We start from the raw sequence: 27702 nt of genomic DNA, 5'->3' as shown, positions 1-27702 counted from the left end.
ACGACTGCAACACACTCTGTGTGGGATTGTCTTTGAAGACTGTTTGGAAGCTTCTAGTGGTCCAATGGGCAGCAGCCAGATTGCTCAGCGGAGCGAGGTAGAGGGTTACGCCAACTCCTCTGGATGCCAGCCTGCTACCAAGCACAATTCAAAGTGCTGGCTTTAGCCTATAAAACCTTAAATGGTTCCAGCCCAGCTTACCTGTCTGAACGTATCTCCCTCTATGAACCATCTAGGAGGTTAAGATCATCCAGGGAGGCCAAACTATCAGTCCCACCTCCTTCACAGGCAGGACTGGTAGGGGTGAGAGACAGGGCCTTCTCACTGGTGGCTCCTCATCTATGGAACTCCCTCCCCAATGAAATCAGATCAGCCCTTTCTCTCCTGACCTTCAGGAAAAACTTAAGGCATGGCTTTGGGACCAAGCCTTTGACAAGTAATTGGAGCAGTGCAGTAAGTGATCATGAATCAATGTGATTGACAAATGGAACGGCCCTGGACTATTATTTGGATGGCTGATTTTAATTGATGTTTAATAATAGATGTTTTAATTATTTGGTTTTAATTGTAATTGTTTATTTTTAATATATGTGTGTATGGCATCAAATTGCTGCCTGTTGTAAGGCTGCCTTGAGTCCCCTCTGAGGTGAGAAGGGCAGGGTATAAATATGGTAAATAAAAATAAATTCATTTTATGAGTAATTTCCAATGCTTCATTTTTTTGCCACTGAAGGAAAATTTAACGTGGGTGGGCAAAATTCTTTTGGAGGGGCTGCTCTCATTTTGTGCCCTCCAAGTTACACCCCGGTCCTTATTCTAGCACCAAGGCTAGCTGCTCTCTTAAGCCAGGAATATATTTTGACAGTTCCAAAGTAATGTCAGTCAAGTTCTATTTGTAGCATCATACCAGTGGTCCCTATTTATTGATTTATTTCCCACCTTTCCTTGTATAGTTCCCAGAATAAGGGCCTGAAGACGTGGCTCTTCGAGCAGGCCTTCAACTGAGTGCTATGTTACTGGAAATGACAACCGGAATGAATTTACGACTACGAGATTGATTATGATTCCATAATATGACGCAGCGGATTTTTAGTGTAATTTAAATGTTGTGTATTAGTGATGTTAGTTTGTTGTCCTGATTGCTTTGTAAAGTGTCTTTTTTGTATTGTACACCGCCACGAGTCGCCCTAGGGCTGAGAGCGGCGGTTAATAAATGCAAGAAATAAATAAATAAATAAATAAGAATAGCTAACAACTTGTCTAAAACACAGCAGGATACACGAATATCATTAAAATCATAATTCTATGATCACAGATATATACTAAGCAACACCAAGGGTCAAATGTAGCACTTATTGATTGTATGAATTAATTCTTTTACAACTGGTTCATAATGGCAACAATCCCCATCAGAATAGAGTGGGACAACCAGGGGGGGCGTCACCAAGAAGCCACTGTTACATGAGGCTGCCCTATTAAAGGTATTACAAAATGCCACCATTTCTTTAAGAAGCAGATTCCCGATTGCACATTAGACCGACATGTTTGCTGCAGCTACCAGAGAGCTGATCTGCCTAACTACTTTCTTTTATATTCTCCCTCAAGTGTGTTGTGTTAAGATTGTTGTGGGAAGCCAGTATAGCAATCGGCAATGCCCGATAATATCTTTGGTTTTATTTTCCTGTAGTTCAGTGGTTCCCAACCTTTTTTTGACCAGGGATCACTTGACCACTTGACCAGCAACCACTTTGACCAGGGACCACTCTCCAACATTAGTACCAAAAGGCTTATGAATCAGTTTTTTGTCAACTTAACATTTGGTTTGATTATTTGAGGTGTTGATTCAGAAAATTGCATTGGCTAGACCACATCAGCTCTAATTTCTGATACAAAACATATGCTTTTGAACTGTGGTACTGGAGGAAAGTTCTGAGAGTGCCTTGGACAGCGAGAAGATCCAACCAGTCCATAGTTCAGGAAATAAAGCCCGACTGCTCATTGGAGGGAAGGATAGTAGAGACAAAGTGAAGTACTTTGGCGACATGATGAGGAGACAGGAAAGCTTAGAGAAGACAATTATGCTGGGGAAAATGGAAGGAAAAAGGAAGAGGGGCTGACCAAGGAAAAAAGAAGGGGCCGACCAAGGGCAAGATGGATGGATGACATCCTTGAAGTTACTGGCTTGACTCTGAAGGAGCTGGGGGAGGTGATGGCTGACAGGGAGTTCTGGCGTGGGCTGGTCCATGGGGTCACAAAGAGTCGGAAATGACTGAATGAATGAACAACAAACAACAAAGAAAGTAAAAGAGGGAATGTATAGTGCAAATGAGTGGGATGTATGTATATGAGAGCGAGGGTGCGTCTACATCTACACTTCAGAACTAATACAGTTTGACACCACGTTAAGTGTCATAGCTCAATATTATGGAATTCTAGAATTTGTAGTTGGTGAGGCACCAGCATCGAGACATCTACAGACTTCGTAAAACTACAACTTCCGTGATTCCATAGGATTGAGTCATGTTAGTTCAAGTAGTGTCAAACTGCAGTCATTCTACAGTGTAGATTAGTGGTTCCCAACCTGTGGTTCATGGACCACCAGTGGTCCGTAAGAACTAAAATATGGTCCGCGGCCTCGCCATTACTACACCTTTGCAATGAGAACAACAGGTCTTGTGGAACCTTATAGTGCCAAGGCTTATTAAATATGGTTTTCTGTGAGTGAGCAGATGGCGAGTACTTGATGGCATATGTTCTGTACCAGAAACCACTGCTGTGGTCTATCCAATGCAATTTTCTGAATCAGCACCCAAATAACCAAATCGAATCTAAAATTAACCAAAAACTGATCTGGCATTAATGTCGGAGAGTGGTCCCTGGTCTAAAAAAAGTTTGGGAATCACTGGTGGCACCCTGAGAGAAAGCCTAGTACATATAAATTGTGTGTGTAGGTATGCATGAGAGAGAAACAACATGTATTAAATAAGCAAAGAGAATAAGAGCAACAGGCAGGAAGTATACCAAGTACGAATGATAGGATGGGAGAGAGAGGCAACATTGTGAATGGAGTTTGCCTGGATCTTTCCATTTGGATTTCCTCACATCTGCTGGGATGCAGAATCCGCAGCTCTTTTCGTCTTTAAGTCCCTTGCTGTCCTCCCACACATGCCCAGGACTGGCTGCCAGACGTGACATCATGCAAGTGTTTTATTCCATGTCATACGCCAGACAATAAGGTCAGTATTGGCAATTTCCCCTACTCTAACAACCAGAAATAAATTAAATGTCACGCAGTGGCATTTAATTTCAATTGAACATCATCCTGTTATTGCATGTCATCTTCAATTAGTTTCATTTTACCAGGCTTCTATTTTTTTGCTTTTTTATTTTTGTGACTAACATCCAGAAGTGTCAGTTCCTCTGGCTAATGATGTGCTACGAAGATATTTCTTCCTTGTCACAGTCTTTGTTGGCTTCCTGTGGTTCGGGGAGAAGAGCATCCACGTTCATTTGGCTCAGCATCCCCAAAGCAATGCCTCCACTGTCCGCTGCAATGCTTTGCTCATGGACTTGGTCTCCCAAAGGAGTCTTGTTTCTGGAAAAGGAAGGAATGGAAAATTTCAGTCTGGTCAGCTGACAGACTTCAAGCAGCACAACTACACCTGCTAGAAGTGTCTCTTCCACTTTCTAAGAGTGCCTCTACACTGAAGAATTAATACAGCTTAATAACAATAATAATAATAATAATAATAATAATAATTATTATTATTATTATTATTATGTTTTAACGTGTATAGTGCTGATATTTTAACCGTGTAATGAAGTGGCATTGTGTTGTTATTGTATATTTTTTGTATGTTAACACATGTTGTGAACCGGTCCGAATCCCTCTTTGAAGGTGAGAGGGTCGGTATATAAAACCTCGAAATAATAATAATAATAATAATACCCCGCTACCATCTCCCCAGGGACTCGGTGCGGCTTACATGAGGCCGAGCCCAGAATACATCAATGATAAAGCAATAAGAACAATTAATACAGACAATAAAATATAACTCATAACAAAAATAAACAATAAACAATAGCAGTAACACAACGACATTTAAAATCTATGGCTGGGCCAAATGTAATAATTAAAATTTAAGAATAATGCTGAGCATGAACAGATGAAATATGAACTAGGGTAGAGTTTTCAGAGGGGGATGGGGTGTGCAGACATTCCTAGATCAATAGTAAAGTGCATTTTGAGGACATATTGCTGGGAGTTTCCTTATTCTGGGAAGGCACACTGGAACAACCACATTTTCAGGCTCCTCCTAAAGACTGCCAGGGTTGGGGCATGCCTGATGTCCTTGGGGAGTGAGTTCCAGAGTCGAGGGGCCACCACTGAGAAAGCCCTCTCCCTCGTCCCCACCAATCGCGCCTGGGATAGAGGTGGGAGCGTGAGCAGGGCCTCTCCAGATGACCGAAGGGATAGTGTGGGTTCGTACACAGAGATGCGGTCATGCAGGTAGGAGGGTCCCAAACGGTTCAGGGCTTTGAAGACACCACTTTAAGTTCTATGGCAGATGCATTCTCAGCTGGATTTTGGTTCCCTGAAGAAGGTGGATATGACCCAACACCATACAACTCTGTGGTCTCAGCATACCACACAGTTTCATTGAAGGACCTAGAGGTCCTTCAGGTCCTCCAGTTCTAGGAGAAGCTTAGTATGGAATCCCCTAGTGAATGTAGCAAATTCTTAAAGAGACTATTTTTCCCCAGAGCACTGATAAGTGAGACCATGAATGTTGGTTCCACAGTTACAAAGAACTTACTATAGTTCTTGCCTTGTTTAGGTTAGAGCATAAACATGACTTCAGGGCAGGGGGTATAATATTGCTCTATAAAAACATATACGGTTGGAGGGAGCTAGGAGATAGGTATAGAAACAGAGAGCTCCTACAACTGGGACCCAAGGGAAAGAGGTTGATTGACTCTCTCCTTACTCCAAGGCAAAGCAGTTTTAAAAAAAACTCAATCCCACCTATGGGAGAAAAATGGGATAAATATAAATAAATAAATAATACCTTTTCAAGTAGCCATGTGTTTGAGGTTCTGATTTGTAATGGCATTTCATAACTGTGCGGTTTTCTGGCATTGTATATTTCTGTCGCTTCTGTGATTGTTCATTTGTATTTTGATTCTGTACCCCGCATGTTGATGGATGTCCAGAACCAGCAGCATCCACCGCAGTCCTTTTCATGCAGGGTGATGACCAAGCCAGTATAGACTTCATTTTGGTTTGTTTCTCCATAGGGCTAATGGGTTAGGTGCTCTTAATTCCACTCCTCAGATGAGACCTCTCTGGCTTGGTTGGGACTGCTGGTAGTTACACTACCGCCAGCACAGATCTTAGCATCGTTGGAGCAGGTAAGCCTCCTATCACGACAAGGTGGCACCCAATGGGGGGCCAAGGTGGCACCCAATGGGGGGACAATAAACCAGTACAGATGGTCCCAGTGGTAATCAGCACACTGAGTGCCGTGCCAAAAGATCTCAGCTGGCATTTCCAAATAATAAACATTGACAGAATCACAATATGTCAACTGCAAAAGGCCACCTTACTTGGATCTGCGAGCATCATTCAAAAATATATCACATAGTCCTAAATGCTTGGGACTTGTGATATGAAATCCAGCATATATATTTCATTTGCTGTGTCATGCTACATTTTGTGTCAGTAAAATAATACTTGAAATGGTGGTCTCTGAAATTCAGATCTTCCTTCCTTTTCCCATTCTCCAAAGAACTCCATTCCAGGTTTTGTAATTTACCTTGCCTCAGGAGAAGGAGGGAGGAGAGAAGAGCGGAGCTACAGACACCTCCATTTTATAGTTTTTGAACTGCTTTGCTTTTCGAGAAAAGAAGGAAGCAAAAATCAGCCAAAATTGGGAATGTGACTATTATGCAAGGACAACAAAAATGCCATTATTGACAGCCAAAAAAATGAGGGTGCGACTATTATGTGGTGACAACTATTATATGATAAAATCCGGGAAACATTTGCTCAAATGCATTAAAATGCTCCATAGAAATAACTATTAAATGTACATATACAGAAAATGAACTACTATACTAAAAAGGGGGAGAGTGCAATCAGTTTTAGTGGTCAATGCAGACTCTCTCTAAGATACTCACCAGGTATCTATGTAAATTTAAGTCACTCACCTGTCACCTTCCACATCTTGAATTGTCTCTGGCAACTGAATGTTAGTGGTCTCTGTCAGTAGAAAAGCCACAGATCCAGCCAACCCGGCCACCACACTAAATATCATGGGTGGAAGGTATTTCCATGTGTCATCCAGTAACATGACCAGAGGAGCTATGGAGCTGGCGAGCCGTGCCACAAACGAGCAACAGCCAACACCACTTTGCCTGAAAATGTAACAAGAAGCAGGTTTACGGCATTGTCCAGACTCCTCTCTTGAAGAAACAATAATCTGATTTTTTGCTCCTTTCCTACTTGTGGGGTATGTGTTTTGATTTGCAGTTTGGTGATATTGTGCATTCTGTCATCTTAAAGAGACTTTTCCTTAGCTCATTCAACCAGATGTATAGATCTAGCCTCAGATTTACTTAATCAGATTTTGATTTTTTTTAATCGTGTCAGGAGCAACTTGGGAAAGTGCAAGTCGCTTCTGGTGTGAGAGAATTGGCCATCTGTAAGGATGTTGCCCAGGGGATGCTCGGATGTTTTGATGGTTTACCATCCTTGTGGGAGGCTTCTCTCATGTCCCCACATGGGAAGCTTGAGCTGACAGAGGGAGCTCATCTACGCACTCCCCAGATTCAAACCAGCAATCTTCAGATCAGCAGTCCTGCCGGCTCAAGGGTTTAACCCATTGCACCACTGGGGGCTTTGACGATCATTAAGCCTAATAATACATCTCATGTCCACCTGAGTTGGCTTTTGCGTTCCTTTACAGCAGTGGTTCTCAACCTGTGGGTCCTCAGATGTTTTGGCCTACAATTCCCAGAAATACCAGCCGGTTTACCAGCTGTTAGGATTTCTGGGAGTTGAAGGCCAAAACATCTGAGGACCCACAGGTTGAGAACCACTGCTTTATTGAATAACCTTTAAGAAGCATCAAGAGAAGAGACCTCTTTAAATGGAAGGAGGACCTTTGTCTCTTCAGGTGTTTTGGACTTCCCCTCCCCAAAACTCCACCAAGCATGGTCAATGGTAATGAACCATGGGGATTGGAACTCAGATCAATTATGAGGATTGAAGTCCAAAGGTTATCTCGTTATTTGGATTTCAATTTCAATAATTCAAAGGTTCTTACCCCTGTACTTAGGATATTGCCCAATGAAGAAGATGAGCTTGACTTCCTTCCACTCTACAGCTCTGAAGCTCTTTGGTCTTGGGCTCAGTCAGTGGCTAAGTCCCTTACCTGAGTACAGTAGGGTAAAGCTCAGCAGTATATAGGAAGACAGTAGTGAAGGCGGCTTCTGAGAAACCTTTCCCCAAAATGGCCACAGCTGATCTGACATGTCCATGTTCTGATAAAGAAGCAACAGGAAATGTGATTCACTCTAGGTCATTGTGCCGTTCATGTGAAGCATTAGGAAAAGCAGAAACCACAGGAAATTCTCCCCTCTTCTATATCTCATTGTCATCTATAGATGTTGTGATATCATCTTTGGTTTTGGCCCCAACCATATGTAGGACCAGGCTGTGATGCAGCTAGTTAGTAGCTAGCTGCATTAAATCACTACTGACCAAGAGGTCATTAGTTCGAAGCCATCCCGGGTCGGAGTAAGCTCCCGACCACTAATAGTCTACCTTGCTGCCTACCTTTACAGCCTGAAAGACAGTTGCATCTGTCAAGTAGGAAATTTAGGTACCACTTTATGCAGGGGGGAGGTAATTTAACTAATTTACGATGCCACAAAATCTTCCAGCAAGCTGCAGAAGAATGAGGAAATACTCCATCAAAGGACTTGGTGTCACAAGTGGACGGTGAAGTGGAGGCTCCCCCTGTGGCTGGAATCGAACCAGAATAGAGCATACCCTCATGAAGCTGGAAAAGCTGGATGTTAAATGCATCAGTGTCTTGTCTATACATTCATCTCACAAATAACTAGTCTACTTCCAGTGTTTATATACGGATGTTTTGGCTGCTATTTGCAGAAAATCAGAATATTGTTTTGGGGAGTCAAGAAGTATTAGGGGTGAAAGCAATAGTATTTGGGGTATCATATCTCAGCAAAAATTAGGTGCTTGGGAATTATTTGGTGGGTTTAGGGAACACCTCAAGGGCAGAAAAATGGGCTGAAACTACGTGCCACCTGTAGACCACGCTTTTATCATACTTAGTGTGAATTAATAAAGATTCTGGGCTTTGCTGGAAATAATAATTGATGATTTCTGACAGGAATAATCCATTTGATTTGCAAAGTGATGGCTACACAATCAGGAAGAGGAATTTCTCACCTGCAGGGATGATTGTATTTAATGCGATCAGGGATCCTGTTACAATGAGAGACCATCCCTGGCAATGTCGGCGGCCAATATGATCCAGGACAAAATACACACCAAGTTTTGCAGGAATCTCAATAGCCCCAAACATTAACTGTGTCAGATATGGATCCAAGCTGAAACCCCCAATGTTTAAGCTGATGCCGTAATAGGTGAAGGAGACGCCAAACCTGCAAAGCAAACGAGACACCTGTAGTACAGCTTATAGGTTATCACTGGAATGTCATTACACTGAATCATAAGGCCAGCCTATGATCTCATATCTATTGAACAAGATGTTAGTATATATCATTCTGGATGGCATTTTCTGTTCCTGACTAAATGGGTTCTTGTCCACAAAAGCTTATGTGATAATAAATTGGCTTATCTTTCGGGAGCAAGAAGACTCTTTGGAATTGTATGTCATTGCAAATGTGCTTAAAGAAGATGAGTAAAATAAGAACAATGAGCTGTATCAGGAGGCTGTAGTGTCGCGTTTCTCAACCTGGGAGTTGGGATCGCAAGGGGATGTCAGAGGGGTCACCAAAGACCATCAGAAAACACGGTATTATCTGTTACTCATGGAGGTTCTGTGTGGGAAGTTTGACCCAATTCTATCATTGGTGAGGTTCAGAATGCTCTTTGATTGTAGGTGAGCTATAAATCCCAGCAACTACAACTCCCAAATGTCAAGGATTATTTTCCCAAACTCCACCAGTGTTCACACTTGGACATATTGAGTATTCACACCAAGTTTGGTCCAGATCAATCATTGGTTGAGTCCACAGAGCTTTTTGGATATAGGTGAACTACAACTCCAAAACCCAAGGCCAATGCCCACCAAACCCTTCCAGTATTTTCTGTTGGTCATGGAGTTCTGTGTGCCAAGTTTGGTTCAATTCCATCATTGGTGGAGTTCAGAATGCTCTTTGATTGTAGGTGAACTATACATCCCACAACTACAAATCCCAAATGACAAAACCCCACCAGTATTCCTATTTGGGCATATAGGGTATTTGTGCCCAATTTGGTCCAGTGAAGGAAAATAATCCTGCATATCAGATATTTGCATTACGATTCATAACAGTAGCAAAATTCCAGTTATGAAGTAGCAATGAAAATAATTTTATGGTTGGGGTCACCACAACATGAGGAACTGTATTAAGGGGTCACAGCATTAGGAAGGTTGAGAACCACTGCTGTAGTGGGTTTTCAAGTTGAGTTGGTGGGAGAGGTGAGGAGGAAATGTATTATAGCTCTTCCTATTTATGAGGATCCTTGTGATGTTTCCCAATTTAGGATCTCAGCTTATAGAAAGTAGCAAGAAGAGTTCACTTTTGCAAAGCAAATTCTCTAGCAGCAGTCAACCATCAATAGCTTTAGGGGCATGTCCATACCATACAATAGCGGAAAATATGGTGATCCTCCTCAGCTTGGGAGTCTTAACCAAGTGCCAGTAGAAATAGGTCCTTGATTCTTCTATGGTCACAGACTTTCTCAAGATCTACATCCAAAAAACAAAGTACATATTAGGAAGTCTTGTGGTCTGCTCTGCAGCTGATGAATTCTGTTGTGGGATTTAACATACTATATAGCTTTAAGCAATATAATGTAGTTGATGCTGAATGTTCGTGACATCACCAGCATCGGCCCTACATCTCAGATTTGGAAGGAGGGGAAATCTCAGACCTTGAGTTGCTTCTCACCTGGCTCTGAAATTGGAAGATTGCACCTGTCTTGGAAGCCCCCACAATTCCAAATATGTGTAGCCCCAAACCCTACCCTCGAGAAGACTCTGGGAATGTGATATATTATTTCATCCCCCAGGGGCTGTTTTGAGGTCTTTGAAAGTGTTAACGAATTAATAGAATGTTCGTTGTGTTGTCGAAGGCTTTCATGGCCAGAATCACTGGGTTGCTGTGAGTTTTCTGGGCTGTATGGTCATGTTCCAGAAGCATTCTCTCCTGACATTTCACCCACATCTATGACAGGCATTATCAGAGGTTATGAGGTGTGTTGGAAATTAGGCAAGTGGGGTTTATATATCTGTGGATGTCCAAGGTGGGCGAAAGAACTCTTGTCTGTTTGAGGCAAGTGTGAATGTTGCAATTGGCCACCTTGGTTAGCATTTAATGGCCTTGCAGCTTCAAAACCATTGAAATCCACATGCATTTTAACAGAAAGGAGAAAACCATGAAAATGAACAAAATCTGGCTACTAGTATTAAAGTCAGGACAGTAAATAATGATGAACACTCAAGAAACAGGAGAATTTCAGACAGGAAACAATCAGGGCCCACTAACACCTCCCAACAAAGTATCCCCCAGACAGCCACCAGCCAGGCTTTGATGCTGCAAGGCCATTCAATGGTAATCGAGGTGGCCAATTGCAACATTCACGCTTGCCTCCAACAGACAAGAGTTCTTTCTCCCACCCTGGACATTCCACAAATATATAAACCTCACTTGCCTAGTTTCCAACAGACCTCACAACCTCTGAGGATACCTGCCATAGATGTGGATGAAACATCAGGAGAAAAGGCTTTTGGAACATGGCCATACAGCCTGGAAAACTCATAGCAACCCAGAGTGTTATTTGTTAATCATCTCATTTCTAAAGAAGACCTTTTAAGACCACAAAGTAGTCTGGTAGAAGGCAGAATTGTGTTTACTGGGAAATAGCACAACCCAGAGTTTCTAGGTCAGTGGTTCTCAACCTGTGGGTTCCCAGATGTTTTGGCCTTCAACTCCCAGAAATCCTAACAGTTGGTAAACTGATTGGGATTTCTGAGAGTTGTAGGCTAAAACACTTGGGGACCCACAGGTTGAGAACCACTGTTGTAGGTGGTGGTCAACCATTTGAGGGGACAAAGTTTTGGAGGTGTGGAGTTGAATTAGGTGTGCCCTGGTATGTGGCTTTATGGAACTCACAGTACTCACTTCTGGAGTTATTTTGGAGGGAAAATCTTCTTTGCCATTTACTTTGGCACATTTGGAAAGATAACCATGTGCTGTCTCCACTTCCTTCTTAGTCAGAAGCCACCGGGCAGATTCTGGAAGCCACCTACAAAGAGATAGACAAGACATTCTGCAAAGCAAAAGGGGACAATTGCCAGCTGGGAGAGATGCAGATGGGTGGGTTGGTTGGTGGGTGGAAGGAGATTCATGCAGGTCCAAAGAAATTTGGAAAGGAATTAGCCATTTCCCTTGGAGCTCTTCCCAACAGAGAAGTGTTTCAATGTGGACATCACTTGGAAGTGCTAGCAAAAGACAAATAGATACCCTTGTACATCAGTCATTGGGAGGAAATACTTATTAAAACAAGAAAATGGGAGAGATAGGTACATAATGAACTAGATCGAAGTAGGCAACTGTTGTAAATTGGGGGCTGTGCTGTTTCCTTAAGTGTCTTGGGAAGTTTTGCTCTCCTGATTTTTTTTCTGAAACTTTTTATTTCCTAAACAATGGGGATCCTGGAACCACATATGGAAGTCACAAAATGTGGCCATACTGGCTGAGAAGTTGTGGAAATTATAACAATGAGTTTCAAAAAGTCACATTCATGATGCAGGATTTTGGGAGAGAAATGTGAATGCTTGGCAGGGAACCACCCACAAAAAACATATCTTAGTCCTTGTCACTGAAGGAATTCAACCCAAGCAAATTTGACAGCACTTATCCTACATGTTTTTGGGTATTTTCTCCAGTTATATCCCGGTTCCTGAATCCAGAAGATGATCTCTAACCATCTTTCCCCCCTCCCTTTGGACTGTTTCAGACATTTCCCTAAAAAAGCATGATGGACGCTGACAGGATGGGCTCCATCATAAATCATACCTTCAATGGATTCTAAGTGTTTAGGGGAGGATAGAGATTCACATGAGAACTCATCATAGAATCATAGACTCATAGAATCAAAGAGTTGGAAGAGACCTCATGGGCCATCCAGTCCAACCCCCTGCCAAGAAGCAGGAATATTGCATTCAAATCACCCCGACAGACATCCAGCCTCTGTTTAAAAGCTTCCAAAGAAGGAGCCTCCACCATACTCCGGGGCAGAGAGTTCCACTGCTGAACGGCTTTCACAGTCAGGAAGTTCTTCCTCGTGTTCAGATGGAATCTCCTTTCTTGTAGTTTGAAGCCATTGTTCCTTGTCCTAATCTCCATGGAAGCAGAAAACAAGCTTGCTCCCTCCTCCCTGTGGCTTCCTCTCACATATTTATACATGGCTATCATATCTCCCCTCATCCTTCTCTTCTTCAGGCTAAACATGCCCAGCTCCTTAAGCCGCTCCTCATAGGGCTTGTTCTCCAGACCCTTGATCATTTTAGTCGCCCTCCTCTGGACACATTCCAGCTTGTCAATATCTCTCTTGAATTGTGGTGCCCAGAATTGGACACAATATTCCAGATGTGGTCTAACCAAAGCGGAACAGAGGGGTAGCATTACTTCCTTAGATCTAGACACTATGCTCCTATTGATGCAGGCCAAAATCCCATTGGCTTTTTTTGCCACCACATCACATTGCTGGCTCATGTTTAACTTGTTGTCCACGAGGACTCCAAGATCTTTTTCACACATACTGCTCTCGAGCCAGGCATTGTCCCCCATTCTGTATCAAGATATTATGAGGGCTAGATTCTTTAAGGCTCTCAAGTAACTTGCATTGGACAGGAGGGACCTGGGAGAGTTACTCTGAGGAATACACAATCTCCATATCTGTCAAGCATGAAGCTTTCCAAGGTTCTGATCACAGATGAAGCTCTCCGGGGTCCTGGTTCCATCTCCTCCTAACACGTGGCTGACAATGAGACTCTCTCCTATCCAATGTTCTCCCATGCACTATTGGCTTCCATGACATTCAAGATATAAAAAACTTGGAAAAGTTACTTTTTGTGCCACAACCCAGCATGATAGGTAATAGTATGATCAGGGACAGTTTAGTTGGAGGGTTGTGGGAGCTGTAGTCCAAAAGACTGGAATTTTCTAGGCTATGAAGATAAAACAGCAAATGTGAACGTCACCGTTTCAGTCCTCACTTTGCACAGTGAAGGGGCAGAGGAGAAGGAAGAAATAATATAAGAATGGGAACATTGGGGAAGGCTTGGAAAAGGAATAACCAGCAACATGCGATATGTATGGGAAACGTTTTGAAACCCCTAGTATATATTATGGCTTAGAGGAGCTCCAGAGTCACTCACCACCAAACGGCAATGCTGAGGAGGCAGGGACATGTGACTGCAAGTACGAGCCATTGCCAGGACCGAATCAGATAAGCAATCAGTGCCAAGAGCATGTACCCCAAAGACCAGGACATCCCACTAATGGTGCCACAGAAGGTGCGATGCTTGATATCAGTCCATTCTACAGCTGGAAATAAAATACAGAAACATTTTTCCTTCAATTTCTTCTTTGTGTGACACAATATATTCAACTTCATCTGTCCATTTTCCTAGCTATTGCAAAGACATAATAAAGAAGATGTAGTCATCCAACCTTGCTCACTGCAGATGCAAAGATGTTTCCACACAATTACTACTTCATCAAACTAGAGAATGAATCCACTTTAAATCTGGTTTCTGCCTCCTGCAGAATTCTGAGGTTTGTAGTTTAAGGAGGAGACTTGAACAGCCTTACTAAACTACAAACCCCAGAATTCTGCAGGAGGCAAAAACCAGATTTAAAATAGATTCATTCTCTAGTGTGATTTTTTTTTTGTTGTGTCAGGAGTGACTTGAGAAACTGCAAGTCACTTCTGGTATGAGAGAATTGGCTGTCTGCAAGGACGTTGCCCAAGGGGATGCCTGGATGTTTTGATGTTTTATCATCCTTTTGGGAGGCTTCACTCATGTCCCCGCATGAGGAGCTGAAGCTGATAGAGGGAGCTCATCCGCGCTCTCCCCGGATTTGAACCTGCAACCTGTCAGTCTTCAGTCCTGCAGGAACAGGGGTTTAACCCACTGCACTACCGGGGGCTCCTCTAGTGTGATGAGGTCCAGTGTGTGCAAATCCACTGGGAAATATAGCCGCAACCCCTTTTCAATGCCTGGACTCTAGCATTCAAACCAATATAGCTCTCTGACTCTGTTTCAGTGATAACAGGATGATAACCTATTATAATATGCTGGAAAGTAGATATATGCTTGCTGTGATTATTAAATCTTATGGGAAGTAGGTCTCAAGATGGTTGTGCACTCATGTTTTATAACAGGAGAGCTGAAACCAACACAGAAGATGGAAAACTCACATCTGATTGTAGACAACTTTGTTTTAATCATAAGTAAAAATATCATGCAATCTGATACATTGTGAAGAAGATACTGCTGCAAAACGGGTATAATAAAATGGTAACACAAGAAATTGTTTCCCTTGAGGCCAAAGTACTAATCTTATACCCAGTGCACTTTGTGCTTGTCTGACTAGAACGGGTTCACCAGAATTTTTGGTAGATGGTCTTACCTATCATTGCATCAGTCCTTTGAACTGGAAAGGATAACAATTGAAGACTTGATCATCATATCCACCAGCATTTTGCAGGATGAATCTACACTGCAAAATGCATGCAGCTTGACAACACTTGTACTGCCATGGGATCCTGGGATTTGTAGCTTGGTGAGGTGCCAGTACTCTTTGGCAGAAACGGCTAATGACCTTATAAAGGCAGTCCAAGTGTGTCAACGTGCATTAATTTGATGGTGTAGAGCAGGCATGGGCAAACTGGGCCTTCCAGGTGTTTTGGACCTCAACTCCCACCATTTGTAACAGCCTCAGGCCCCTACTGAGGGTGTTCAAAATATAAGCTGAGCACCCCTTACCCGGGATTCCAAAATCTAGAATACTCCAAAATAGTCCAAACAGGCAGATGAGATAATGATATCCTCACCTAGAATCAAGGAGATGATGGACATGCCTGTGAGTCCCACCCCAGAGATGGTCCTCAAGGTGACAAACATCCAGTAGGACACTGAAAAGGCACTCATACCCCCAAAAAACACTGTGATGAAGGAGGAGACCAGAAGCATCGTCCGCCGGCCAAACCTGGATAGGGATTTTAAAAGATCACACGATCTATTTTTCAGGGAAATGAGAAAAAGAATGCAAAAACTGATTCATAGTACATTTGTTGTCTAAGTCTGAGAAGTGAAAGAGAGACAACATATGATCCAACATACTCTCAATGGATGGATTGCCAAATTATGATTTTGAAGAAGCGACACTGTGCTATGGGTGTGCATGAGGCATTGCATGAACAATGCACAGTTGTTCAGCTACATGGATTCACATCCCAACTGGCACATTCATTTGTTTACAGTATTTATACCCTGCCCTTCTCACCCTGAAGGAGACTTAAAGCGGCTTACAGAACACAATATGGCTAACATTCAATGCCAATTATATAATCAACAAGGACAGAAAACACAAACAGAGGCAGAGGCAGTTTTTCCCATCTTATTTCCAGCATCTTGGAGGCTCTGCTCTACTCTGGCCACAGGGGGGAGCGGTCGTTATATCTTCCATGTCAAGTTTTCCTCTGATTGATGATGTCCTTTTTAAAGGCACCTTTATTATCTCCCCGCTAAATAGCAGTACCTATTTTATCTAGTCATATTTCTGTTTTCGACCTACTAGGTGGATAGGTGAGCTGGAGCTAACGGCAGGTGCTCACCCTGCCAGAGCTCAAACTGCTGACCTTCCAATTGGCAGGATTTTTCTGCAGCATAGCAGTTCAGCCTGCTGTGCTAAGCCTGGTTGCATGTTTGGTGCCTTGGTCCAGTTCTTTGTATACAGAGATTTATATTACAGAGCTCCAATGTAAGTTACCCAACAGCAGTAGACCATGCTTGCTGGAATATTATTCAATTTATAATTCAAAAGATTACAGTTCTGTCCCATTTTGACTCAAATGGCAAGCACATTACAATTACCAGAACTCTGAATTGTCATATTTACATCAATGTGGGAACAAATTATACATCTCAAGCAAGGTTGCAGTTCCCCCAATCCCCTATGTTACTCTAACTGTGGATGGTGTGACCTGCAGTCCAGAAATGTCTGCAGAGTCACAGTTGCCCATTCCTGTCCTAAAGGTATGTTATACCGGGCAGTGAAAACAAAAATAGAAGAGGAAAAGATACATTTCCTTGTTGGATTTCAGCTTTAATAGGTTATGTGCTTTATCTGTCTCAAGACGAGCCAACAGTGACTTCTTGTGGATAAATGAACTAATCACAAGTCAACTGAAGCTGCATTTTCTATTAGGCTGGATCTACACTGCCTTATATCCCAGGATCTGATCCCAGACTATTGGCTTTGAACTGGATTCTGTGAGTCTACACTGCCAAATAATCTGGGATAAACAGATAATCTGGGATCAGAACCTGGGATATAGGGCAGTATAGATCCAGCTTTAGACACATGTTTTTGTGCAAAAACAGGATTTTTGTTGAATTAGATCTAACACTGATTTTTTTACTTTTGGCATCTGAATCCAAAAATGACCCCAGTTTCTTCTATTGTGTCAACTTTTTAAGGTACAGGATGCCTTCCCTTTGTCATACAAAATGTACATACAAAGGAAAGGAAAGGAAAAATTACCTGAATATGCTGTTTATTTTGTTATTTTATATACACAAAGGGTATATATTGTTACCGTAAGTTGAATTGTGTTTACGTAGTAAAGTTCTACTGCCAAACATATATATTAAGGTCAAAATTTATGCTTATCGCTTTTCCTGGAATGTTTATTCTGTGGACAATCTTGCCTGATGCTCCAACAATAGTCAGCCATCGTATATACATCCCATGTACCCTGATAGTGCCTCCACGACCTTCAAATCTTGGTTGCACCTCGCTCATCACTGACTGCATCAAAGTTTTTTGGGGAGTCAGCAATATGGCTATGCAAAAAAATGCACCTTGATGCTCATGTTGCAACCAAGCATTTTGAAGCTCTCCAAGAGGTTCTGGACAATTTTGATGTAATTCTGTGCTCATGTATTTCCAAGAAAGTCCGTGACAAGGTTTTTGAATGATGACCAAGTATTATTTTGGAGTTCTGACATTGTCCCAATGAAATGTTAATCTTTAATGAGCTGCTAAATCTGTGGACCGTAAATCACACCAGTCTTTATCTTTTCAAACAACAGGCTACAGAATAACAAAATGAGTGTTGTAGTTTGACAAGCATCAGAGGGTTTTTCTGAATGTTCAGAGGATGAGGGGGATGATGGGTTTCAAAGTAAGGAGTCTGTGAGTGATTGGAGAGAATCTCAGGCAGATGAGGCCGATGCTTTGGATTCTTGTGCTTGTTCCCAGGCAACAGGGGAAAGTGAAAATTCCAGTTCCCTTGAGAAAAGGCCTTGGGCAGATGGGAAGTTTTCCTGGGAAACAAGATTAGACCTGAGAATGCAGGGAGTGAAAAACAGGCCAACTAGATATTCTCCGAGAAACCGAGATAAGACCCTGAAGTCCAGATGTATCAGATATGATGTCATGGGTGTCTTAGAGGGCTTAAATTAAATGGTTTGGTTTCAGGCCTCTCAGAGGAGACAGCGTTGCTATAGAAGATTCTTCTTCTGTTTCTGCTCTCAAGTTCTTGTCTAAGTATTCTCAAGTTTCCTGTGCTTGCTTATGTATTTCCTTGGAGAGTTTAACTTGGAAAAGTTCCTGTTTTCATGTTCATGGATTTATGTTTGGAATACTGCTGTGGATTTTGGTTTCCTTGACTTTATGTTCTTTCTCATTTTTGGATTACTGCTATTTTGTATTTTCTGTGCTACTGATTCTTTTGGAATTGCCCCTTTTCCCTTTTTTATATACTTTCTTTAATAAATGTTTTTAGATAGAATTACTTGATTCTGGAGGGGTGCTGGGTGAGAAGGTGTTTCAGTGCTAGAGTGCAACAGTGAAATACTTGAAACAGTCTCCTTCAGTTAGCAAAACTTTAACAAATTGCATCATGAGACTCAGTTTTAGATGCAGAGGCAGGAATATAATGTTCTTTCTGTCATATATAATGTTTGGATCACCAGGTTTGAGGTCAAATCTCAGAGGCCAATCCGACTTCCACCCAAGCTTTGCTGTCCCACATACACAGAAAACAGGGATACTTGGGGTATCCGTGTCGCTGGCCAAGAAGGAAGCAGACAATTTTAATGTCAACACACATGATCCAATTGTGCTTGTGATATTGCAACCAATCAATGACTCTCTTTATTTCTTCATATTCTTCACAAAAACAAACTGATTGGTCAATTGGGACTACACCAAATAAATTGCCATTGTGGAGGGCACACTTCAAGCTTAGCCATCCAGTTGTGTTATAAATTGAAATTCCTAATTCCTCCATTAAACCATGTATGTTATGGCCATCCACAAAGCCACCATCATTTCAAAAGTACTGCAGATATGCACTTTTTCTTGTTCAAAAATAGGATGGCTTTGCTCCTCTTTCAAGGAAGTTTTTCTTGTGTAGTAGAGATGTTAGGGGTTCTGAAGTCCTTTTGGATACTCCCAGACCTCATGGCAAATCATTCAACTCATGCAGATCAAATCCCTTATGAAAACTGAGTCATCTTCAATTTCAAAATCTTCATTGTTGCTGTCACTTACATTTACATAAGTAGGAATGTAAATAAAATAATAATAATGACTCCCTATATAGAGCAGCACACAACCTCTCACCACACTGTCTCGGGTGTAACTGAATAGCTTAGACAAGTATGAACCTGTCACTGGTCTCCAACATCATCCTCCACTCCAGCCAATAGGAGAGCTCTAGTACTTCCCTCAATCCAGCTTAGAGTGGTTGTCATAGACTCATAGAATGATTGAGTTGGAGGAGACCTCATGGGCCATCCAGTCCAACCCCCTGCCAAAAAGCAGGAAAATTATATTCAAAGCACCCCCGACAGATGGCCATCCAGCCTCTGTTTAAAACCCTCCAAAGAAGGAGCCTCCACCACACTCTGGTGCAGACACTTCCGCTGCTGTACACCTCTCACAGTCAGGAAGTTTTTCCTAATGTTCAAGTGGAATCTCCTTTCTTTCTTGTAGTTTGAAGCCATTGGTCTGAGTCCTAATCTCCAGGGAAGCAGAAAATAAGCCTGCTCCCTCCTCCCTATGACTTCCCCTCACATATTTATACATATTTATACATGGCCTTCAAAGTCAAGGATGGGAATTTCTCAAGAGTGAAATACTCAAGGCGCAATTGCAAACTGTGCCAACAAAGAGAAAAAATAGGACAAGTGCAAAGAAGCCAGAATGGATGTCCAAAGAACTTCTAACTGTGCTAAGACACAAAAGAGTCATGCACAAGAAGTGGAAAAAGGGAGAAATCACCAAAGAAGAATTCAAACAAATAGCCAACACCTGTAGGGAAAAGGTCCGCAAGGCTAAAGCAAAAAACGAGCTCAGACTTGCCAGGGACATTAAAAACAATAAAAAGGGCTTCTATTCTTATGTCAGTAGAAAAAGGAAAAACAAGGAGGCGATAGGACCTCTTCGAGGAGAAGATGGGGCAATGCTGACAGGGGATAGGGAAAAGGCAGAACTACTTAATGCCTTCTTTGCCTCGGTCTTCTCACAAAAAGAGAGTCTTCAACCTCAGCAAGATGGAGTGGATGAGGGTTTGGAGGACATCCAACCCCAAATTGGGAAAGAAGTCGTCCAGGAATACCTGGCCGCTCTTAATGAGTTCAAGTCCCCAGGGCCAGATCAACTACACCCCAGAGTATTGAAGGAACTAGCGGAAGTCATTTCGGAACCATTGGCAACCATCTTTGAGAGTTCTTGGAGAACGGGAGAAGTTCCAGCAGATTGGAGGAGGGCCAATGTGGTCCCAATCTTCAAGAAGGGAAAAAAGGACGACCCAAACAACTACCGTCCGGTCAGCCTCACGTCGATACTGGGCAAGATTCTGGAAAAGATTGTTAAGGAAGTGGTCTGCAAACACTTAGAAACAAATGCAGTCATCGCTAATAGTCAACATGGATTTATCAAAAACAAGTCATGTCAGACTAATCTGATCTCTTTCTTCGATAGAGCTACAAGCTGGGTAGATGCGGGGAATGCCGTGGATGTAGCGTACCTGGATTTCAGTAAGGCCTTCGACAAGGTCCCCCATGACCTTCTGGCAAGGAAACTAGTCCAATGTGGGCTAGGCAAAACTACGGTGAGGTGGATCTGTAATTGGTTAAGTGGACGAACACAGAGAGTGCTCACTAATGCTTCCTCTTCATCTTGGAAAGAAGTGACAAGTGGAGTGCCGCAGGGTTCCGTCCTGGGCCCGGTCCTGTTCAACATCTTTATTAATGACTTAGATGAAGGGCTAGAAGGCATGATCATCAAGTTTGCAGATGACACCAAATTGGGAGGGATAGCCAATAGTCCAGAGGACAGGAGCAGAATTCAAAACGATCTTGACAGATTAGAGAGATGGGCCAAAACTAACAAAATGAAGTTCAACAGTGACAAATGCAAGATACTCCACTTTGGCAGAAAAAACGAAATGCAAAGATACAGAATGGGTGACGCCTGGCTCGAGAGCAGTACGTGTGAAAAAGATCTTGGAGTCCTCGTGGACAACAAGTTAAACATGAGCCAACAATGTGACGTGGCGGCAAAAAAAGCCAATGGGATTTTGGCCTGCATCAATAGGAGCATAGTGTCTAGATCTAAGGAAGTAATGCTACCCCTCTATTCTGCTTTGGTTAGACCACACCTGGAATATTGTGTCCAATTCTGGGCGCCACAATTCAAGAGAGATATTGACAAGCTGGAATGTGTCCAGAGGAGGGCGACTAAAATGATCAAGGGTCTGGAGAACAAGCCCTATGAGGAGCGGCTTAGGGAACTGGGCATGTTTAGCCTGAAGAAGAGAAGGCTGAGAGGAGATATGATAGCCATGTATAAATATGTGAGAGGAAGCCACAGGGAGGAGGGAGCAAGCTTGTTTTCTGCTTCCTCGGAGACTAGGACGCGGAACAATGGCTTCAAACTACAAGAGAGGAGATTCCATCTGAACATTAGGAAGAACTTCCTGACTGTGAGAGCCGTTCAGCAGTGGAACTCTCTGCCCCGGAGTGTGGTGGAGGCTCCTTCTTTGGAAGCTTTTAAACAGAGGCTGGATGGCCATTTGTCAGGGGTGATTTGAATGCAATATTCCTGCTTCTTGGCAGGGGGTTGGACTGGATGGCCCATGAGGTCTCTTCCAACTCTTTGATTCTATGATTCTATGATTCTATGATTCATCAATTCTCCTCTCAGCCTTCTCTTTTGAAGGCTGAAGTCGCATTAAGATAAGCTGTAGAGGGGAAAAAACTTGACATAATAGAAGAAAACTAACTGCAGTTTTGAAATCTGCATGCCTATTTAAATCTAAAACAGTGGAAAATCAAATTCAACAGGAATTATGTTGAAATTGTTCCCCATTATCTGTGAGTCAATGGGAATGAGGCTCAGGAATAAACTCATAGGATGCAGAGAGTCAGAGAAGAGAGGAAACCATTCATTTTGGCCTCCGGGCTAAAGACTTTAATAAAGTCCGTGAATAATCTGCAAAAGTCAAAACTGCAGGTGTGGATGGATGACTATATAAATATAATTCCATGCCCAGGAATACAGAGACAATGTTGCCTGTGATCTGTATAGATTTTATGCATCCTTCTTTTGCCTCTGTATAAACAGGTTTTGAGGATTTGGAAGCAGTTCAAAACCCTGTGAAATGTATGCACAAAGATGACAGTGAGAGGAAAAAGTTATTTTGGGTCCCCAACTCCTCTGTCACACCACCTTCAGCTCTTTGGAGACAAGGAGATCTGTCTTCTATTTCAGCTCTTTATTAAGAATGAGGTAGGCTGCACACTGAACCACGGTAAAGATAGATCAATGCATATTGATTTTTGCCCACATGCCCCTCTCCAAGGGGGTTGGGATGACTTAATCAGGAGGTGCCAAGGCTCTAAGTGACATTGATATTGATGCACCAATGAGGTCCTCAGGACCTGCTACTTCCATGTCTTCCTGGTCATGATACCAAGGCACCACATTATCCTTTATGGAAAAAGGGTAGAGGCCACAACAGTCTGGGTCACAAACAATGATGGGACTTTGTTAGAACCTCTCAATGTAATTTTAATGGTTTATTAATTGTATGGCCACTCAATCTAGAAGAAAGGTGACACATGAATTAAGACAGTTGTCGATATACTTGTAGAACTCTGTAGAATCTGCTCTTCATATTTGCAGATTTGACTTTTGACTATTCACAGAGATAATTAAAATGTTCTTTTTTGGAATCATTAGGTCCTCCACTCCAATTTGATGGTCAACTTCTGTCTGAACACTTTTCTAGGAATTTCTGGGTTCTCTAGTGCATGCATGGGCAAACTTTGCCCTTCCGGTTGTTTTGGACTTCAACTCCCACAATTCCTAACAGCCTCAGGCCCTTTCCTTTTCCTCAGGGAAAAGGAAAGGGCATGAGGCTGTTAAGAATTGTGGGAGTTGAAGTCCAAAATACCCGGAGGGGCGAAGTTTGCCCATGCCTGCTCTAGTGCAACTCTCTGGTCACCTTCTACCAGAACATTTATCCAGAAATCTAGGTCCTTGTTGCAGCTCCATGGTCAGCTTCTGCCAGAACATTTTTCTAGGAATTTCTAGTTCCTTCAGAGTGATTCTATGACTCCCAGCAGCCCAAATTACAGCAGAGTGAACATCAAGGAAATGTATGAGTTGACATCCAACAACCCTCAATACATTTTAATTTTTGTTTATTACCTGAAGCCTGTGTGTGTGTATGTGTGTGCATATATATATACAACAGAGCCTCCAACATAAATGGGCCAGCAAAATGTTGGATAAGCGAAAATGTTGGATAATAAGGAGGGATTAAAGAAAAGCCTATCAAATGTCAAATTACATTATGATTTTACACATTAAGCATCAAAACATCATGTTTTACAACAAATCAACAGAAAAAGCAGTTCAATACATGGTAAAGTTATGTAGTAATTACTGTATTTACGAATTTAGCACCAAAACATTGCAATGTATTGAAACAGCTGTGGATCCAGGCGGGAGGCAAACTCCATTGGATAATCCAGAACGTTGGATAAGGTTGGATACACACACACACAACCCTTTCATTTTTTTTCCTGAGGAGATATTCCTACAATGTAAGGAAGGCTCCATAATTCCCATTTCTGGAGGATGAACATAAATAGAGGCTTACCTGTCCGACGTGTAGCCAAAAAAGACAGAGCCAAGGGTGACGCCTATGAAGAAGAAAGTAGCAATTGCTTGGTTCAGGCCTTTCTTCTCACACACCAGGTCCCACTGGAAAGTTAGATTCAATATAATAAGGGTGGCAGAGAAAATCTAACTGGAAGAGAGAGAGAAACCTCCAACTTCCCTCTAACCCAGAGGTATCAAACTCATTTCGTTATTGCAATTTATATATGTGTTTGTATCTCTTATAAGGAATAGGTGTAACCTCTGATTTGTCCTTTGACCAGTAGCAGGCCACTTGGAGTGCCTCTGGTGTTGCTATAAAAAGGTCTTCCAATGTGCAAAGGACATGTAGTTTTTTTAACTTCATGTTTTCTCAAACACATTAGTTCACTCCTTATACAATAAATATAAACCTCTTATTTGCTAGTCAAACTGCGTCACAAAATGATGCATATCTTAAAAATGTGTCACCGATGTGAAATTTTTAGAAAGCTCTGCTCTAACTATTGCATCGGAGTGGTGACAATGAAAACTGCTAAGCTGTGTAAGTTGACGCCTAGTTGAAATAGACATGCTTCAATGAAGCCAGGCAATGACTACAGATGGCACAACTCATTGAGGAAAAAAATGCTAAAATTCTGTTATAATATCCCATTGTATCTTATGTAGATAGATAAAGCAAGTGGTATGCATGCTATCTAAAGTTAATGTGACATTTGCCTTAAGCAGGTCTTCTTTTGCTTCAATCGTGATACACTCATTCACCTTTCTGCTTCACAATTTGAGTTTCATCTACACTGTAGAATTAATGCCATTTGATACTACTCTAAGTGCCATGGCTCGAGGCTATAGATTAATGAGAGTTTCAGGATTAAAAGGTCTTTAGCCTTCCCTGCAAAAGACTGTTAGTGTCTCACCAAACTACAAAACCCAGGATTCCATAGAATTGAGCAGTTACAGTGGTGTCAAACTGCATTAATTATACAGTGTGGAGTCAGTCATAATTTATCATATGACTACAGAAGCCAAACCCTATAAGGTACAACTTAGAGAACTGGATATGTTTTTCTTGGAGAAGACAAAGAGACATAATAGTCATGTTTAAATATTTGAAAGTATGAGACAATAAATCCAAATTGCAGGAAAAAAGATTCCACCTAAACATTAGGAAGAACTTCCTGATGGTAAGAGCTTTTTGGAAGTGGACTATATTGCCTTGGGGTGTGGTGAGTCTTCTCTGAATGGCCATCTGTTGGGAGTGATTGGATTGCATTTTCCTGCATGGCAGAAGGGGTTTGGATGGCCCTTGAGGTCTCTTTCAACTATGATTCCATAATTCTCTATAGATACCATTATCTCCAACGAATGGCACAACCTACAGGGAAGGCAGAAGTTGCAACCTGATCCTATGGGAGGACACCAAGTTGGGAGAAGGTGGCTCAACAGAAATAAAACAGATCTCAAACAACACCATAGCAAATGCTCACCTCAGTGGCAGTGGTGGATGCATATTGCCCAGCATCATAAACCCATCCTTGCTGGCAGTTCTGTATAGACGAACCGTTGTCCAACTCCCCGGAAGAATTGATCAGCAGGTGAAGCTGTGGCCTGGAGAACATCTTACAAGAGCTCCATGTGCCATCCAGTTCTCTTGGGAGGCTGACACGGAAAACCTCCTCTTGGCTTAAGTTTGAAATTCCAGGAAAGTCAGGAATAGCACAGTGGTGAGGCGGAATTGCAGAAATGAAATTGTGAAGCAAAAAATGCATGGGGATGATCAACCTGGGTATACAAAGCATCAAGAAGACCAGTATCTGGTATTTCCCAAACCCATCCACTTCTGCAAGGAGCTCCTCAAACTTCATCATTTTTGGAAAGAGTTTAGGAACACGAATGATGAATGCGCTGCGTGAAGAGACAGAGGAATTTGGAGATGGCTGGCCAAATAGCAATTAAGGAGTTTAAGGAAGCAGATTTAAATTGTCTGCTTCACAGTGGTCTTACAGTCCCAGCAAGCATCCAGTCATGAGGTCCAAAGTGGGGGATGAGGCGGGGGAGAGATCCTTCTCGGCAGGCTCACAAGACTTATATTGTATTCTGTTTCCGTTACTGCAAAATTTTGGGAAATGCAATGTACACATATCCATACGTTTTATCAGAGCCCAAGGCAGAGAGAAATATGCAATCTGATCCGGTGACATGATAAGCAGCTTTGGTAAGAACAGGATCAATAGAAGTGCAACAGCATAGGGATAATAGTAAGAGGGTTGTTCCCCTGGTCCCTACATTCATGCACTAAAGTATGCAAGATTTGCCATCTATATACAAAAAAACCCTAAGGGGCCGTGGTGGCATAGTGGGTTAAACTGCTAATATGCAGAACTTGCTGATGGAAGGTCAGCAGTTTGAATCCACAGGATGGGGTGAGCTCCCATTGTTAGCTCCAGCTTCTGCAACCTAGCAGTTCAAAAACATGCAAATGTAAGTAGATCAATAGGTACCACTTTGGTGAGAAGGTAATGGCACACCATGATGGCCACATGATCTTGGAGGTGTCTATGGACAACGCCGGTTCTTCAGCTGAAAAATGGAGATGAGCACCAACCCCCAAATTTGGACTCGACTAGACTTAATGTCAAGGGGAAACCTTTACCTTTAACTACAAAAAACCATAAAATATATTGCCACTACAGATTAAGACCAAGAAGAATATGTAGATGAAATTTTGAGAAAGACACAGAAATCAAAACACAAATATTTTCTACGTCCTATATATACTTTCAATTTTGTCAAGAGAGCATATGCTGGGATATATATGAGTCCTCTCTGGGAAGATAAAGCAAGATATAAATATAGCATAATGAGGATGAGGATGAGGAAGACGATGAGGATGATGATGATGATGCAGCCCAATAACATGCCATTAGAACCAATGCCATCAAAGTCAGAATTGAAAAGTCGATGATAGATTCCAAGTGTAGACTCTGAAAGAAAGTATATGAAACAATGGATCACATACTCAGCTGTTGCAAGAAGACTGCACAGACGAACTACAAGCAGAGGCATAATACTGTTGCTCAGATGATCCATTGGAACTTGTGCCACAAATACCATCATCCTGTGACAAAGAACTGGTGGGATCACAAGCCTGAAAAGGTTACAGAAAATGAAGATGTCAAACTACTCTCGGATTTCCAAATTCAGACTGACAGAGTTTTGGAGCACAATACTCCTGACCTCACATTCGTGGGGGAAAAGCAAGTATGGGTCATCGATGTTGCAATCCCAGGTGCCAGCAGGATTGATGAGAAGCAACTGGAAAAGCTTACACGATATTAGGATCCAGTGGTGATCGGCACACTGGGTGCAGTGCCTAAAGACCTTGGTCTGCAGTTAAAAACAATTGGTGCTGCATAAGGCTGACAGATGGTCTGCACACATTATTTCCCAATATATCACACAGTCCTAGACGTGCGATCAAATACAAAAGCCAGTATAGTGATCTTGTTTGCTATGTACTAAACAAAATAATAATAATAATAATAATAATAATAATAGTAATAATGTTGTGATTTTGTGATATGAAAATCAGCAAATATATTTTGTTTTCTGTGACATACTGTGTTTTTGTGTCAATAAAATAATAATATGCACACTGGCTTGAATTGTTTAGATGTATACAATACTTTATAATATTGACTTTTCCTGATTAGATTTTAGTATAGCATATCACTTTACTTCACTTCACTTCACTTTATTTCTTAATTAGTCACTCTCCACCAAGGTGCTCTGAGCGACTTACAATTTAAAATAGCATTTCACAATATAAAAACATTCAACATGAAAACATCCAACAGTGACTATTTGGCAAATTAGATCTGATCACTTTACTTAAATGCACAACCAAACAGCCAAGTCTTGAGCACCTTTACAAAAGGTCGCAACTCCGACACTGCTCTAATATATGGA

At 42.0% G+C, this 27702-nt stretch overlaps 1 protein-coding gene across 1 annotated transcript; it reads right to left on the bottom strand.

Annotated features, from left to right (window-relative positions):
• Positions 1-3189: 3189 nt before the first annotated feature.
• LOC132761506 (solute carrier family 22 member 7-like) lies at positions 3190-25919 on the bottom strand. Its single transcript, XM_060754420.2, has 10 exons — positions 25221-25919; positions 23735-23838; positions 15386-15540; positions 13704-13872; positions 11443-11566; positions 9901-10007; positions 8480-8694; positions 7437-7545; positions 6211-6417; positions 3190-3595 (listed from the first exon to the last, which is right to left on the bottom strand). The coding sequence occupies exons 1-10, from the start codon at positions 25599-25601 to the stop codon at positions 3436-3438; spliced, it is 1731 nt and encodes a 576-aa protein (XP_060610403.2). The 5' UTR covers positions 25602-25919; the 3' UTR covers positions 3190-3435.
• Between the last annotated feature and the right edge of the window lie 1783 nt (positions 25920-27702).

This window comes from Anolis sagrei, chromosome 1 (assembly GCF_037176765.1).
Source record: "Anolis sagrei isolate rAnoSag1 chromosome 1, rAnoSag1.mat, whole genome shotgun sequence".
NCBI classification, from domain to species: Eukaryota; Metazoa; Chordata; class Lepidosauria; order Squamata; family Dactyloidae; genus Anolis; species Anolis sagrei.
The sequence above is the reverse complement of the archived record's forward strand: the minus strand, read 5'-3'. Positions and strand labels throughout refer to the sequence as shown.

What these genes read in the sequence shown, in the direction of transcription:
- LOC132761506 (XM_060754420.2), bottom strand. Translation starts at nt 25,601, where the DNA reads ATGATGAAGTTTGAGGAGCTCCTTGCAGAAGTGGATGGGTTTGGGAAA. An exon ending in TTTGGCTACACGTCGGACAG is followed by an intron (nt 15,541 to 23,734) that starts GTAAGCCTCTAT and finishes ATCCCTATCCAG; the next exon opens with GTTTGGCCGGCGGACGATGC. An exon ending in CTCAGCATTGCCGTTTGGTG is followed by an intron (nt 11,567 to 13,703) that starts GTGAGTGACTCT and finishes ATCTCTTTGTAG; the next exon opens with GTGGCTTCCAGAATCTGCCC.